Here is a 16,181-nt window from a genome sequence, read left to right on the forward strand (position 1 = left end):
AAAATAATCTGTATTCTTATTGATGAAAAAAAAGGCTTTTGACTTTATAACTTAAAAGCCTTAAGCCTTAAAAGGTGTCTGCAACAATGATCTGTCCAGTTTTCTTTGAAAGATCAAAGCTGTCTAAGGGGAGTTTAGGATGATGACAAATTGTAATGAAACTTCCAATTAATTCTATCGAATGGACCCCGAGGGTAGTAACATGTGAGCTTTTTGTGAAAAAAAGAGAGGGGCTATTTCGGTGACAGACTGATGCACAATTTCTGGTGTTCATCAACTGGAAAATACAATAATCTTTACCAGTTTCAAAGAAATCGGGCGCATATAATATTATCTAAGAGTTGAAAATCATTAAAGGTACGTTTTAATACACTGTATACATTATTCATTAACAACGTTAGCGGGGTCGAACTTCTTCATTTCTTCTTAATCTTCGTCTTCTTGTCTGGACCCCATGACGACCTCCTGTTCTTCGACATCGACTCCATCGTCTAAAAATCGACCTTCCATCACGTCTTGCTGAAATGCAGAATTTCAGGTGGTTAAATCACGTTATTACGAACAAAGCACAAAAGAAGCCTTTCGGCATGAGCTTCCCACTTGGAAGCACAGATTCAGAAAAAAATCGGCTAAAAATAGTTTCATCAATTCCACGACAAAGGGTAAACTTTCTATTGTTGGATTTGGTTGAACAGATATCTGCCATTCTCGTACCAGTTACTACAACACAGTGTTAAAAACATTTTTTTAATATTAGAGTTCTTAGATTCGCTTATTTTCCTGGTAATAATTTATTCCTATTAGCTATATAACCAATAACCGACACGATGTAACAAAGTATTACACAGGGACCAAACTCCTGTGTTAACCAAACTCCTGTGTTAACCAAACTCCTGTGTTAAAGATATCAAAGCACAAAACACACCATGTACACACCCTGTCACAAAAATATTGTATTTTGCTCAAGTAACATCAATACGCGGAAAAGGCGATACTCCATGTCTGGTCCAGATTCTTTAGGTACCAAGCCAGTTTTTCAGAGTCTTCAATGATGGTGTATTATAAATCGTGTACTCACTGCATTTTCTTTGGTCACACTTTCTAGAGTCCACTGCGTTTCCAACACAGTTTCTACCACCATTCTGGGGTATCGGCTGGTTACATGATCTGTATCTATATTGATTTTCCCCTGGTAATTAAATACAATACCTTAGATCAATCCACAATTCTTATTGTCTAGCTGAATACACATGCTATGGAAATTGGTTTATGTTTTAATGGCTAATGACACTCGGTCAGTTTGTTTGAAGGGGACGTTTTAAGGATAGCTGAACTTGAGCTTCATCAGTCGGTAAAATTTAGACGACTTAATCTATTATAAAGATTTTCAAGATTTACCTAAACAATTTTTGGAGCAAGGTGTCCAATCTGTCCATCTTCCGAATTTTCCATCTAATGTACGCCTTGTACCAAACGGTCGAGTTTCTCCAGCTCCCATTGACTGAAATATCCAAAAGATTTTTTTTGGGGAAGTCCGATTATTTCAGTGATGGTTAATGAATGTCTAAAATGGTTAATGGATGTCTAAATAGTCGAGAGTGTACCCGTTAATTTAATTTATTTTGATGTGATATAAAGTTCTCTGTCATAAAGATCTGTACAACTTCAGAGAGTTCACATATCTATTTCTATGCGTACATATGGCATATTTATTACACGAGACAGTCAACTTTACCGATACTGGACATACTTAACTTTTCAGAATGCCTACTACCAAACCGCCTCGAGTTTGTATATGTTTATGCTTATACTTTTATACTTACGGAAGTAGGAGCGGCAAGAGAAGCAGGTAGATCGATTTGTTTTAGAACTACTTTCTCTGTCTGGAAATAAAGACGAGTTATTGTTTATCAATTATGTCGAACATTAATGTTCTTGTATGCCAACCTTTTTGACGTTCTATCGGTACACCCTTGCGTACATGATATTCTTTTTCCTTCCTTAAATCATTTTGAAAAATAATAACTCAATATACTTACCGGTGCATTTCTGTTGTAGGCCCCATTGTAAGCTCTTTGAGTACAATCAGCGTCCAATGTGTTGCCACCGGTAACAGTTATTTTTATTTCAGGGCAACCAGAACCCGGACATTCTGTTGTGTCATTTATTGTTCTGGTATTGTAATTCATAAATTTGAAGAACAATAATCTGAAATGGACATTGTATTATGAAAAGTCGTGAGATTATTCTAATGATCTAAGTATAACCAACAGTTTAATTTTGATAATACGTATCATTTTTAAGAATTACATTTAACGTACTGAATCCTTAAAAATTAACTGTATACTATTCTTACTTTATGGAAAGAATATTTGAAATTTAAAAGGAAATATCCCCTTAAAGATTGTTTGATATTTGTATGCTGCTTTCCACGAATATGAACGGGAAAATGAAACTCTGTGACTTTTGTAAGTCGACTTAAATTGGTAATGAAACTATATAATATCGACCTAGCAAAAGATAAGTAAGTAGAGTTACAGTGGGCTTTACCTGTCTATGATCTACAAACTGTATGACGTATGTTGATAAAAACATACAAATACGTCGACATAATAACGAAGCATGCATTACAAACTATACGTTACCCAACATAGGAATCCCAAAAGTATTTATCACCAACTGTGTCTGCTTCCAAATCATCTAGAGTCTGCGTTAAAGTCCAATCGTGAATACTACCTAGATACTTTGGCTTGTAGGAAGTGATATCAATCATGACATCTCTTGGTAAGCAGACCCCAAAACGCACCCATTTACCGCTAATAAGAAATAAATGAATATTCTTTTACATGATAAATATATTCTTAATAACGTTGTTGAGTTCTTGCTTTTTACTAATTATCCGATTAAGCTGTTTTGTTGAGCACATGCCAGCTCTTCTCGTGTGATATATACATCATAAGCTAGCAAATTTTAACACGATGAAATTGAGCCAGCATTTGAATCCAATATATTAAGCGATTTCCGCATTTTGTCTTGTACGTAACAACTCTAAAATGGGCAAAATACATGCTCAATATAGAATAACACATTTCACAAACAATGTTTCTTTTACCCACGAAACAGTCAAAGACATCGTCTTAGATGTGGTTCAAAGCTACAGATAACTTTCTTCGAACAATGGCAGTTTTGTGTGTTGAGATTTTGGAATCAAAACAGAATAGGGCAGTTATTCATGTGGAGCAAGGCGCCGTCATCTTTCTGCAATCTTTTTAAATGTAGAAAATACCACTCCGTCTCCTTAATCAAAAACTCTATGTATTTTGCTATCTTCTAAAATTAAATTACAATCCTGTCTCAACGGTAGTATTTTTAACCAATTAAATTGTGTCATGGAAAACCCTTGACATGATAAGATAAGGAGTTGTGGGATAGCGAAACGCATAATTAAGCTATATGATGACAGCCTCTTTGGATTTCGCCATTCCACAATTTCTTATTGAATTAAGAAACGGGTTTTCCATATAATAATTTGGATGGACCTTTGGTAGAAATCGTGTTAGATTAATGGAGATTATAAATATCAGAAAGCTAAAAAGATACGAAATTGTAATGGTATTTTGTAAATGAGTAATTGACCTACTGTTCAATGCCTTCTCCTCTGATTGAAAATTGATGAGGTACGTAGTTTGACCAATTGATTGTGTAGCTGTAGTCTCCACCAAGTATTGTTAAGAACTGAGCAGGATGTGTCGAATCTCGAGTTTCTTTAACCGTTGGTTTGTCATCTCTTACAGCGAAAGGCGACGTTTTTCCTCTGTCTGCTTCGCTTTCTAATTGGATTGTTAGCTGCAAATAAGTCGTTTTTATTGTATTTGTATATGTGGATAACAAATTCAATGGTCACTTTCTCATCTCTATATTATAATATAATAGTCAATTTCGATCAGAAAAAAACTTTTCGCCATAAGCATGAACACTAACTAAAAGGTGTGTAGTTTTGTCTAAATATTTGCTGTTATAAACTGAATTTTCATGAGTATCATTTCCAGAATTAATATTAGACCACTGGTTGTTCTGCAATAAAATACGATTTAACTTAAAGTTTCGTGAGAATGTTAACTTCGACGGCATTTGTTTTTTGTATATTGTAGATGAATCGGGTATAGCTTTCAAATAATTAAGTAAAATTGAAAACTGCCAATCAATGAAAATTGTTCGATCATCACGAAATCAATGGGTATTCCACAAACAAAAACATAAAACAAAAAATTAAACATAAAGAGAAAGAAATGTAGCCTTTAGAGTAACCACCATTGGATCGAAGGAAAATGTGACAGCAATAATGTATAAAAATTAACTCTGACAGTACCTTGCCATAAGACTGTGGACATATAGCCATGTTCCAGTTGGTACGGACGTAACATCCGGCATTTATATTGAAATCAGTCGGTCTGACTAACTGTGATCCAACATAACCAGTTAAACTGCCATCAATATCTCTGACTGTAGCTACGTCATCACCATCATGATCAGAGAATCCAGATATTGAAGTGTCTGTATGATATACTCGGTTACCTTGTGCATCCTGTAAGATAATATTCTAAAGGTGTCGGACTCGATGAAACGATGTACAATTTTCTTTGTGTGCCTACATGTCACCCGAAGCAGAAGTTGGTTGTAAAATATGTCATTCTTGGAGGGAAACTGCATAGATTTCAATAGTAGCTTCCGGTAGCTCCACTCTAGAGACATAATCAAACGCCTTAGTTTTAGTTGAATTGCAAGAACCACAGATGTCGGAATGAAAATTGGAATGGTGATAATTGAAGCTATTAGTGTCCCCGATACACATAAACATTTTAGAAAACCTCTTTAAGATAGCAACCATAGTTGCCTTTACCATATACTTAGAACAAAGAAACTTACAGGGATAATGATGTCATAATATTTGATTTACTAGCTTTAAGAACTATCCACAAAATTGAAATGCGATGACCATTCGAATGACGACTAGATAAAAGAGTATCAGTGATTTCATAATTTCAGTATTTTTTTAAGTTTGAGAGTAACATCAGATTGGTGATATAAACTGGTGGTGTGTTTTCATTTACATTTATACGAACCACGAACTAATGAGTTTAGGTTACTGGTGAATGTAAATATTAAATAATTTAATACGTGTTGCTTACATCATCGAATCCGAATTTGACGCCCATCACTGAACTGACAGCAGACGATGGGTTTTGATCATTTCGATTGAAACCCACAGCTCCCACTGGATAGAGATGATGGCGGATAAAATTTGAGAACCAGCTGTTTTCTACGTATACAGGTCCATCATAGAATGAAAATCCTTCAATATGTGTATGACTGAAATACACAGATTGTGAGATATTATAGTTCGCCAATCAACATTTTGTGTCTGGAGAAACTAATGTGTTTTATGAGAGATCATAGGTTTATCGTAATCTTCATCATTTTTGCAGATTGGATCATCAACGCCCTAGCGGAGATTGATAAGTTGTACATCAAATTCTATACGAAACTATGCCAGTCAAGAATTAACTGTCTAAAATGTCTTCCTTTGATTGAAACCAATCGACAAAACAATATATTGTGTTCAGTGGTCGATCAGTTAATGTTCTGTACTTACATATTGTCAGGATCGGGTAAGGATCTTGACATTCCAATATGCGGTTCGCCAATATTTTTAGACTCTCCCAAAAACACCGAATTATACAGGAATTGTTGCTGATCATCTGATCTGAAATAGAAACAGTGCCACAATAACCACCCAATCCTGTTATTTCCCCGCTAGCAGCACCTATGAAGTAACCAGTTGACAGAGCTTGATAGAGAGGATGTAACCTGGTCGTCAATTTGGTGGTAAGTTTCTAAAATATGTTGAACCATGGTGATGAAATTGAAATTTTAATGGTTTTAAATGCAGGAAAAGTGGCTTTGTGGAATTCTTTGTGGAGGCGTGACAATGAAATATCCAAAAGAAAAAATGATAAGTCTTATTAAAGAGAATAAAAAATAAAATGTAACCTACTTAGCAAATGTGGCTCCTACTGAACTGTCAGCAAATCTGAAAAGATTCATACCATATCCGATGAAAAAAACAATGAACCTAATTTACTGCACCTACTTGGACTGGACCACCACTGGCATAAATGAAAGATCGAGGGATCTTTTAACTAAGTTACACAGCCAGCAGCACATAGTTTTTTAAAATACGATGTCGGGGCAAATGAAATTGGAGAGGAAAACAAAGAATATATAAAAAATTGCAAAGAGGACAGAGTAGAGCAAGAAAAGGAAGAAGGGACGTGTAGTAGTATTGGAAATGTAATGACATATAAAACGAACTTACGAAAGGGAAGAATTAGACAGAGGGAGTATAGAGATTGTAGTTAATGGGTGGGCTGGGGGAGTTGGCACTCATAGTACCTCAGTGCAATGCTTCGAATTATAGTATTTCAAAGACTTAATGTCGGGTGGCGGTTTACCATCTACCTGCCACTTTAGACACTGTCAAACACAGAAATCTAAATTTGGATTTAAAATATTGTAACAATTAGCCTCACTGGTCACAAAAAAATGGAGAGAATTACTTCCCTTGAAGTTTAACGTACATAAAACGTTTCTATTTAATGGGACACTATGCAAAACTTTTATTACATCAATGTATACGTAATGTCCACTGCAAAGAGCCGATGCTGGGGATTCTCATTTGAATTTAAAATCTATACTTACGAGCCTCTATCTACTCTTAACCACCCTCCTCTTAAAAACATATTTCCTCTTCTGTTCTTGTAAACTAGAATTACAGTGGTGTAAGAAGAAAAAATAATTACAGTAAAAATGATTTATTCTGCAGAGTAACCAATAAACATTTTAAATAATCAAATAAGTAATCAAATAAGTAATCAAATAAGTAATCAAATATGAAGGTTGAACTTTCATCTAGCAGCTTCTGCTCATATCCTGAAAATATCAGTAACATCCGACTTTGATTTTTGATTACCGGTTAGGACTATCCAAACAATAATACTAATCCCATACTGCGTAACATCGTGTTTTGAATTTATAACATTTTTCTCAAAAGACAAGCAAAGACCAAAAATGCCATTCAACGTGCTAAGAAGGGAATTGTGCTCCAGTAAGAAAGGAGAACTTCAAAGCGGTAGCCTCAGTTTATTGTCCCATTCTAACGACTAAACGCATTTGACATGTTAGCCCATAACCACTTCGAACTGAGTCACTGACAGATTATAGATGGATACCGAGGTTAGACTTGTGGTTCAAGTGAACATAATTATACTGTACGTTATCCATAACTTTCCTTAGAAATAAAATGATAATATTTACGTGTAGGTCTGGTAAAGTTAACAGAAGCTGGTGGAGAATTGGGATCCATTGGGTATATGCGTGGTGAATACTCGTTACTACCAGTAGCATCTGATGACTGTAGAACTTTGTTATCGGCAAACAAACCAGTCTATTCAAAAGAGGCGAAATTTTTCATTTATTGCATGACTTTAATGAACACGTCGCAGTAGATGGTTAACCTTTTACAGAGGATTTCGAGACAGCATTTTAGATTGTCTTCCTATAAGCTTAATACATATAAGCTTCTAATGATCTGCTGTAAAAAGATTACTGGATTATCGTGGAATGTAGAAAAATATCAAAGTAAAATACTTACGTCCTCGTTTGAATGTGCTACATTATTATCAAATTCTAGAATCGGTGTATGCATCGCTTCGTATTTCTGCATAAAATCTTTTCCAAATGAAGGTCCATACGGCTCATCAGGAAACACGTACCATATTCCGTACGCCTGTAAATTGGAAAATATTCATTCATTGTGGCCAATCTTTTGGATGACATTTAAAAAGTGCATATAGCCACCCGATCAGCAAGGTGCACATGGATATCTAAGCGATATGTTAACCACAAAACACCATGCCAAATGTAAATGTTTTTTAAGTTCTACTCATGGATATGATTGTACTGGGTACTTCCCTGAGAAGAAAATTTATAACGCTATTTTTTAATTTTATTATATGATAATGCTGTGTTATGTTGTGCCGTGAACATCAATATTACAATCTACAGATGGAATAAACGCTTTTTCCGCAGGACCACAACTCAAAATTTATAGGTTTCTTTCATGTATCTTAAGTTAAATACTGACCTCGCTACCAGCAGCTACATTATTCCTAAGACTATTGATAGGGTTGGTCATCCAATAGGTCGCTGGGCGGCTGAAAGCATAATAAGTGATTTCAAGATGATAACTCTAATACTTCAGAAGCCTTATAATACTAATTGAATTCAGTGATAATCTCTTGGATTATGAAGGTTTTTTCAGAAGAGACAGTAACTCTGAATCATGATAAAAAGTGATTTGTCGTCATAATAACGGTGTAAATTGCAAATGTAAAAACGTACACAGAGCTAACCGGATTCGACGAATTCAAGTAGGATTTTAACATAGCTATCAGAATTCAACCAGATTCAAGGCAGGGTATGCTTACTCTTCTGGACATCCAATACCACGTTTCATTATGAAATACTTACTCACTTATGATTGGTAAACCACCAATGTTTCGCCAATATGTTGTTTGGATTTAGGGTTTTGCTGTTTGGATCGGTAGAACTTGATTTATTTATACTTACCTATCGCTTTTCAGAATCTTTCCTTTCTTTGTGGACAGTCCAATATTTCCATCAAGCAAGTTTCTTTTCTCACCACCATCTTCTAAGAAATAGGAGTGTCCCAAACTATCGTAGCATACATTGTCTTGAACCTGAAACATGTTTCAGAATCCGGACAGATAAAAATCATTTTATCGACAGTCCACGAATTCAAACTGCTTAAAACCATTTTTATTGATGGCGCTCGTTGATTGACAAGGTATGGCTGTATCAGTATATCTATATTAGTGACTATATCCAGGCATTTTAGCACGACGCAAGTATAAATGAGTGAATGCCATATTAAAGGTAAGATCTAGCTATGTTGTCTACTTAATGATATGTTATAAGTCCCCAGATATGTCTTGTTAGAGAAAGAATTATCAAGAGTCCTATCCTATGCAGCTGGTACACTCCACATCCTCTCACAAAAACATCTTACCGTGACCCCACTTGTACCATGGACAGTGACACACCGGGAGAATGAGTGATGGACGGTACTGTCACGGAAGTACGGTGGATGACTGTAATTTCCAACTCCATCAACGTCATGACACATGTGGAAATGTACTGGATAGTATCCTATGAAGAATCCCAAAGTCGTTATTCTAATAGATAAAACTCCAAAGTAAATGATACACGCATACATTACTCAGTATGGTGAAAGAAGAATTTCCAACAGAAAAACAATTCTAATTCTGCAAGATACCTTAATATCTGAGTATACATGTATATCTCTCAAAGATGTACTCGATTTTAGTTTCTGAATATCAATATCATTCAAGAAATCTTTGTATTAACAACAGAACATCACCTAGAGGAAAATCATCGAGATCGTATATTATTTAATTTTCTTTAACCGTTGCTGATCTGTATCATGTACACTTATATACTTATGATAAAAGATACTATTGACAATTTTTTTTATAATAAGAAACATTATCATTTGTTCAAGACTTTTGAGAGAAGTCATCAGCATAGAAATTACAAATACGAAATACCAGGTGGTTTTGTACGTACCTTTCTCAGTTTGTTGCCCCATGTGATACAACTCCACTCCTTCTAAATGGACGTTTTCAAATCCTCTGACAAACTAAAAAGACGTGAGAATGTCGTTGAAAATGATTATCTTATTTTCATCTCATCTGTACCAACATAAAATTTGGAGATCTATTGTGGAGTGCTATTATAGCAGTAGCTTATCAACCAGAGCCCGATTTTTTGTATGGTTGTAGCTGGAACTACTTGTGTCTCAAATATATTCCCCGATAACTAAATATAATCAATATTTTGCCAACCTTTAAATGTCCACCAAATGTATCGTAAAGGAAGTTATTGCAGTTACCATTACTGATGTAACAACGTTCTTCCATTTCACCCTCTATTTGAATATTTCTAGTTAACAACGCTACTTCACCACGCATATCAACATTATATGTCATCTCTCCAAAATGTGTATAACGGACGTCCACTTAGAAAGAGAATGGTTATTTGTTTTTATTGTTGTTAATTTACGTCACGTGCGTATGCCAAAGTCATAAAACTTATTCTTTAGAGTAGTGGCATATCCTCTTTCAGCATACCTATTGTATTCACCTCGAAAAGAGATAAATTCCACTGCCTTTGCATAGATTTTTAAAACAGATGTGTGAAAAGATGGGGGTCTTTTTCGATTCAAGAAGGTCGTTTTTTCGAATTTGATATGTGAATGTCAAATCCGATGTATAACTGTATATAGACCTCAAACACGGGTATTTGCAGTTTCCTTTTTAAAATATTGAAGAACATTGTGTTAAATTGAAATTTACAAATACTTATGAAGACTTTCTTACGTTCAACTTGAATTTGAGAGGCTGTACATGTTGAGCAAGGTACAATTGTGGCGACTTCTGCTTGCTTCCAGTCATAATCAGTTGAGGTTAGAACCACTTGATCACCTGAAAGGTACGGCGTTAGTGAAATTCTTCAATATTTATCGTCTACGATAGTCAGATCAAAATTGGTCAAGAACGATGGTTGTTTTCGTGTTTTAGACAAGTCCGAAATTTGACCACTGTATTTTGATAGTTTGATATCTTTGCCAGTAAAATGCTCACCAACGACTTGGGCTACACCATTAATCCTAATACGACTGCGATTTAATTGTTATATTTTCATCTCTTTCGGATATTCAAAATGACCAATAATGATGTTTTCTCAAATATGATAAACTTACTCGGTTTTAACAATAACCAGTACATCTGGGCTTTTAATTTCTTACCTGGATTCCAAGTGGATACATCATCGAGAAGATTTAGTATTGGATGAGAAGCAGCTACAGATGTTACACGAAAATCCACTCTGGAATTGTCTGAGTTGGCATTATCTATGAAACTCTCTATACTGTATCTGTGGTTGCCAACAGTTAATGTTGCTGTAGCATGCTGGAAATCAGTTTTTACATATGGACTCAAAGCCTGTTTTGTGTTGTGAGGATGACCTAACAATAATTAAAGAAAATGCTTAGCAATGTTCTGTCCTTCACGATCTCCTATAGTCTTTAATAGAACATCTAGTTGACTCGAGGAGTCAAATATCTGATTTCGTGTTCCATGGATGGCTAGTGGGGTCTCTGACAGAAAAAAAGAAAACCATCTTGGTCTACATTTCTGAAATGAATCAAGCTAGCGACGATCTGTAAAGCCTGGTTCCATGAATTTAATAGCAAAAATTGAAATGTGTAAGAACTTGGTAATTAAAAACAAAGTCAATGGAGTATCAGTGAAATATTTGAAAGGAACAGTCCAAAGGCTAAAATGTTTAAAATATAGTGTATAAATCCATGCTCCTTAAGACCTTTCAACTTATTGAAATGATGACAATCTCATTTTACCTTTTTGAGCAATGAAAACGACGGCATCGTTAGAGTGCCCATGTGTTATTTCATATTCGAGATTAAATCCGAGCCCTCTCAAAGCTCGAAACACTGGTTTAAGATCTACAGCAGGGTGCTCCACATTTTGGTTCAATGCCAATGCAATTATCTCGTCATGTGGCACATCTAAAATGATAATAGTGGCAGTAAAAGCTCAATCGTAAATTGAAACCATTCCTTAATATCTAAGACAACGGTCTTAATCTGAAGCGACTACCGATATAGAGTAATGGAACTGTTCTTAATGGAAAGTTATCATGGGACATTTATTATATGTGCGTTTCGTGTGTAAGTTCATGATAACATATTGTTAAAGCTATCTTTTTAAACATTAACATGAGGGTAAAGGAATGACTTACAACTAGAGGTAATCTTACCATTGATAAATCGAGTCAAATCAGAGGAATCAGTTCTAGATAATCTTGGAATACTACCAATGTCGTAAAATCTAGAGGACATTACTCTTGCATTTATGTGGTCAAACGCATAAACCACAATACCAGCTTTTCTACTGTTCATTTTTGCAGAGGAGGAATCCTGGAATACGCAAAAGTTTGATGATAACTAAAACATAATCCCGTGTATCATCAACACCAGTTAATCAGCGCCGATACCAAGGTAGTCTGAAAGGAACGGTGTCACATTTTCACAAACAATGTTATGATTATGTTTTGTATCAGGTGTTTGTTTTAATAAATTGAAATTTAATCCTAAGATGAACTTGTAAATCTAGCCACTGGTGGAATCTGGGATATTCGAATCAATCGCCGATTTAGGCCACCTGAGCGCCGGTACGACGCAGTCCGATGTTGGACCTTTTAGAAAATCTGAATGGTCGATGATTGATTCAGTGATCAGGTTCAGTAACAAGAAAGTCGAATTACCGGATCATTTGTTAGATGTCAAATGCGCATTATAAATAAAAATGGAAAAAGGCATACCTGGTGATTGAAAACGAGACCATTTGATGGTATTAATTTTGGTACCGTTTTTGTTAATTTTGTCCAAGATAATTTCTTTTCACCGTGGATTTCCAAGGTACCACCAGGCGCAATACCAATAAACTTTTCACCAAACAGGTGTTCACCAATAGATATAGAGTATTGTCCTCTCATACCTACATTTGATAAAATTTACAATACCAAACTTTCCACTTCAAGGGCTCATCTTACCCCAAGTCCTTCCAGATAAAACAATCCAAACCAGACTACGTAAGTGCAAATGCAAAGTAAATGCCAGTACGTATTCTCACAAGTCATAAAGCGGGAAATATTCATTTATTAATTAATAATTGTTGCAAATATACAATATCTGAAATCTGATATTTCTGTTATTCCCAACGACACAGTCTGATTAAGGTGATTTCAGGGAAAATCTCTTAATACTTTGGACATTTTTATTTTCGAAAGAAAACATACATATTATGTACTGTACACGTACTAACCTCTCAGCAAAATGTGAGTTTTTCTTTTGAAAGTACAGTCTTCTGAACCAATCTCCATACTGCCAAAAACCAAGATATGTTTCAGGGTAAGGTTGAAGTCACCTTCTTGACTCCAGACCAGTCGACCATTGGGTTGTATTGTGATGTGGTGTAGTTCAGGTGGACTCTCATCCAATAAGATTGCAGAGTCAATATTCACTTCATCATTCAATCCTGGCTTCTACAGAGAAACCAGATGTTTATTCTCTTATACGAGTATTTAGCGTATAAATTATACTGTATTTTCAAAGAATTCTTGGTTGAATTTGGCACAACTGATCCTAACCGTTGGAGTCAAGTGATCGCTGGATTGATCGCAGTTGGCACCAGTTGCTGCTAAATTGCTTGCTCTATTTTATAGTTTATCGGTTTGATTTGAACTGAATTTTTGTATTTCCCAAACTCTTCCTTGTATGAACCTTACCTTTGTCTCAATAAATTAAGATATCTTTATGTATAAATCCAGTCCATTACATTTCAGAAATTGATGATACAAAATCGATGAAGTTCTCAGAACTTACCTTGCCATCGGGCCATGATGCGTCACTTGACCATCTCTTTAATGATTTGTCTTGATCCGGACATGATCCACGCACTTGGTGTTGGTTTTGCAATACGCATAGAATTACGACAGATAGCCACAGACGCTTGGAAACACCAGCCATGTCGATGGAACCCGCTAAGTGTTTGATATATTCAGTTATATCTTATCTAATGAATATTAAGTTTATCTTTAACGGTTTTGCATAGTTCGAGTACTGAGCTTTATAAATTTGCATTTATACAATCTGAATGTATTATCAGATAAGAGAGGGTATTAAATTGTGAATCGATACAAAGTGTCACTTTTTAGTTCTATAACCTGTTTTTTTTTTTAGTCGTTAAAGATAATATTCGTTTAAGATTACTAGAAAATCTTCCATAGACCTTCATATTTCATTTCTATTACAGGGCATAGGTTAAACAGCCGTTCGAAACGAGTTGACGCTTTTACCCCATCGTCGTTACGTGTTTCCTTGAACTGTAGGCAATCTGAACGTCTTCCATTCAATAGAAATACGTTTAATCTGAGTAGCTTTGGTAGAATTAAAGACAATATTTTAATTTATACTGTACAATTGTATACATGTTCGATTAAAAAAACGACCTTGTAACGTATGGAAGGTCTCATTCACAAAAGCCAGTCCAAATATACCACAATATACAAGTTGGCGAACACAGCGTAAAGTGTGACTTGAACAGACGACTTTTTTGAAAACATATTTGAATTAAAATATTTAAGAAATTCTTAACATTTCTTTGTCTAGTTCACAGACAGACTTCTGTAGAAATAAATGCTTTTTTTGATTAATGAACTATGCATATTGCCTAAAAGTCAAGTGAGAAAGCCCAAGATCAAGGTTCATGCAGGTAATACAGCTTCCATTTTCCATGTGTTTTGTTAAAAGAGTCGTTCTATTCAGTCAGGCTATATTCTCCAACATGCAAAAGATTGCAGGGAAAACCTAAGAAATAGTAAGGATTTATAGAGGGGAAGGGGGCAAAACATCGATCAAGGATTCTCAAAGAGTAAAGAAAAGGGTTGAAAACCCCTGTTCTAGATCAATTGTTGCAGTGAATACCTTAGTTAATTTTATCAGTATGGGCTATCTTTAATCAGCATTTATCTTTATATTTTTTATGTGGGAAAGCAACAATTGTAGGCCTAAGTCTTTGTAGCCCTATATAATAAACAAACAACAATACAAACAAATTAATTTTATTTTTGGAAACCGCATCATATGGTATCACTCCCTTCACTTCAATGCGAACTATAAACGCGAGCAGGTCGCTTTGTGTGTACATATTCCGATGAGCATAAGTTAAAGCCTTCTTGCATAAACTCAATTTTTATCCATTCTACCTACAAAAATTGACTATGTTTGGAATCTTTCAAGAATACAACATATTCTGTATATAATAGTAGTCATTGCATTAGCCTGCAGCCAGTTAAAACAACGTACCGTTGCATTAGTTTATTTTTTACTAATGAGTTTTGTTATTCCAGTAGTTAGTAAAAATTAGTCCGACATTCATTCAATTTGTACTAAGTTTATTTCTTTATTTCTAACTCTGCATCACAACTATGATATAAATATTTCAAAATATAAATTAACTTTATAAAAGGGTTTATAGACAAAACTAACACTACTGCACATAAACATAATAAATTGGTCAAATTAGATTTACGTAAGAAATTTGATGATAACATCAATTATTTTTCAATATAAAATTTTCAGATCTATCATAAAAGCTAATCATCAAATTTGGAACAATTCTCTTAACATTGGCTGGGTATTACAAAAATTCTATTATGAAAGGAGATTCAAACCTACAGAAGCTGGTATTTTGTCTTAGAACACAATAAATAACTTATCACAACAAATAAATAGAGAGAAGATCAGAATCTTCCAAAGAAAAAGTGTTATAAAACGTGTGCAACACAAATGAATAGTGAGAAATCCTGTGTTTTCTTGTTTCACAGTGTCTGATACAGTAATTAAATCCAAACAGTGTCTGATATAGTAATGAAATACAAATAGTGTTTGTTATAGTAATGAAATCCAACCAGTGTCTGATATAGTATTGAAATCCAAACAGTGTCTAATACAGTAATTAAATCCAGTGTTTGATATAGTAATGAAATCACAGACAGTGTCTGATATAGTAATGAAATCAAAACTGTCTGATATAGTAATGAAATACAGTTTTTGATATAGTATTGAAATCCAGACAGTGTCTGATACAGTAATGAAATCACAAACAGTGTCTGATACAGTAATGAAATCTAAATAGTGTCTGATACAGTTATGAAATCCAAACAGTGTCTGATATAGTTATGAAATCCAAACAGTGCCTGATACAGTAATGAAATCACAAACAGTGTCTGATATAGTAATGAAATCTAAACAGTGTCTGGTACAGTAATGAAATCTAAACAGTGTCTGATACAGTTATGAAATTCAGACTGTGTAAGTCTTATGCTGTTCCACCAACACCATAGTACATATTTTAACATCTCAGAATTCAGTGATCTGG

General features: G+C 34.7%; 2 protein-coding genes across 2 annotated transcripts; both read right to left on the bottom strand.

Annotated features, from left to right (window-relative positions):
- Positions 1 to 346: 346 nt before the first annotated feature.
- On the bottom strand, positions 347 to 10,148 carry LOTGIDRAFT_228687 (hypothetical protein; the record flags this gene model as incomplete). The annotated part of the gene is made up of 19 exons (XM_009057394.1): positions 347 to 519; positions 1,079 to 1,189; positions 1,399 to 1,501; positions 1,824 to 1,883; positions 2,040 to 2,208; positions 2,646 to 2,816; positions 3,641 to 3,846; positions 4,370 to 4,585; positions 5,190 to 5,370; positions 5,654 to 5,764; positions 6,056 to 6,091; positions 6,760 to 6,823; positions 7,375 to 7,504; positions 7,712 to 7,846; positions 8,204 to 8,273; positions 8,689 to 8,819; positions 9,149 to 9,327; positions 9,727 to 9,799; positions 10,005 to 10,148. 19 exons carry the CDS (start codon positions 10,146 to 10,148, stop codon positions 398 to 400), a joined length of 2,412 nt encoding a protein of 803 aa, XP_009055642.1. The 3' UTR covers positions 347 to 397.
- Positions 10,149 to 10,859: 711 nt separating this feature from the next.
- On the bottom strand, positions 10,860 to 13,892 carry LOTGIDRAFT_228688 (hypothetical protein; the record flags this gene model as incomplete). The annotated part of the gene is made up of 6 exons (XM_009057395.1): positions 13,625 to 13,892; positions 13,065 to 13,284; positions 12,562 to 12,737; positions 11,998 to 12,157; positions 11,579 to 11,746; positions 10,860 to 11,185 (listed from the first exon to the last, which is right to left on the bottom strand). The coding sequence occupies exons 1-6, from the start codon at positions 13,766 to 13,768 to the stop codon at positions 10,860 to 10,862; spliced, it is 1,194 nt and encodes a 397-aa protein (XP_009055643.1). The 5' UTR covers positions 13,769 to 13,892.
- Positions 13,893 to 16,181: the final 2,289 nt, after the last annotated feature.

This window comes from Lottia gigantea (genome assembly GCF_000327385.1).
Source record: "Lottia gigantea unplaced genomic scaffold LOTGIsca_3, whole genome shotgun sequence".
In the NCBI taxonomy this organism is placed as follows: domain Eukaryota; kingdom Metazoa; phylum Mollusca; class Gastropoda; family Lottiidae; genus Lottia; species Lottia gigantea.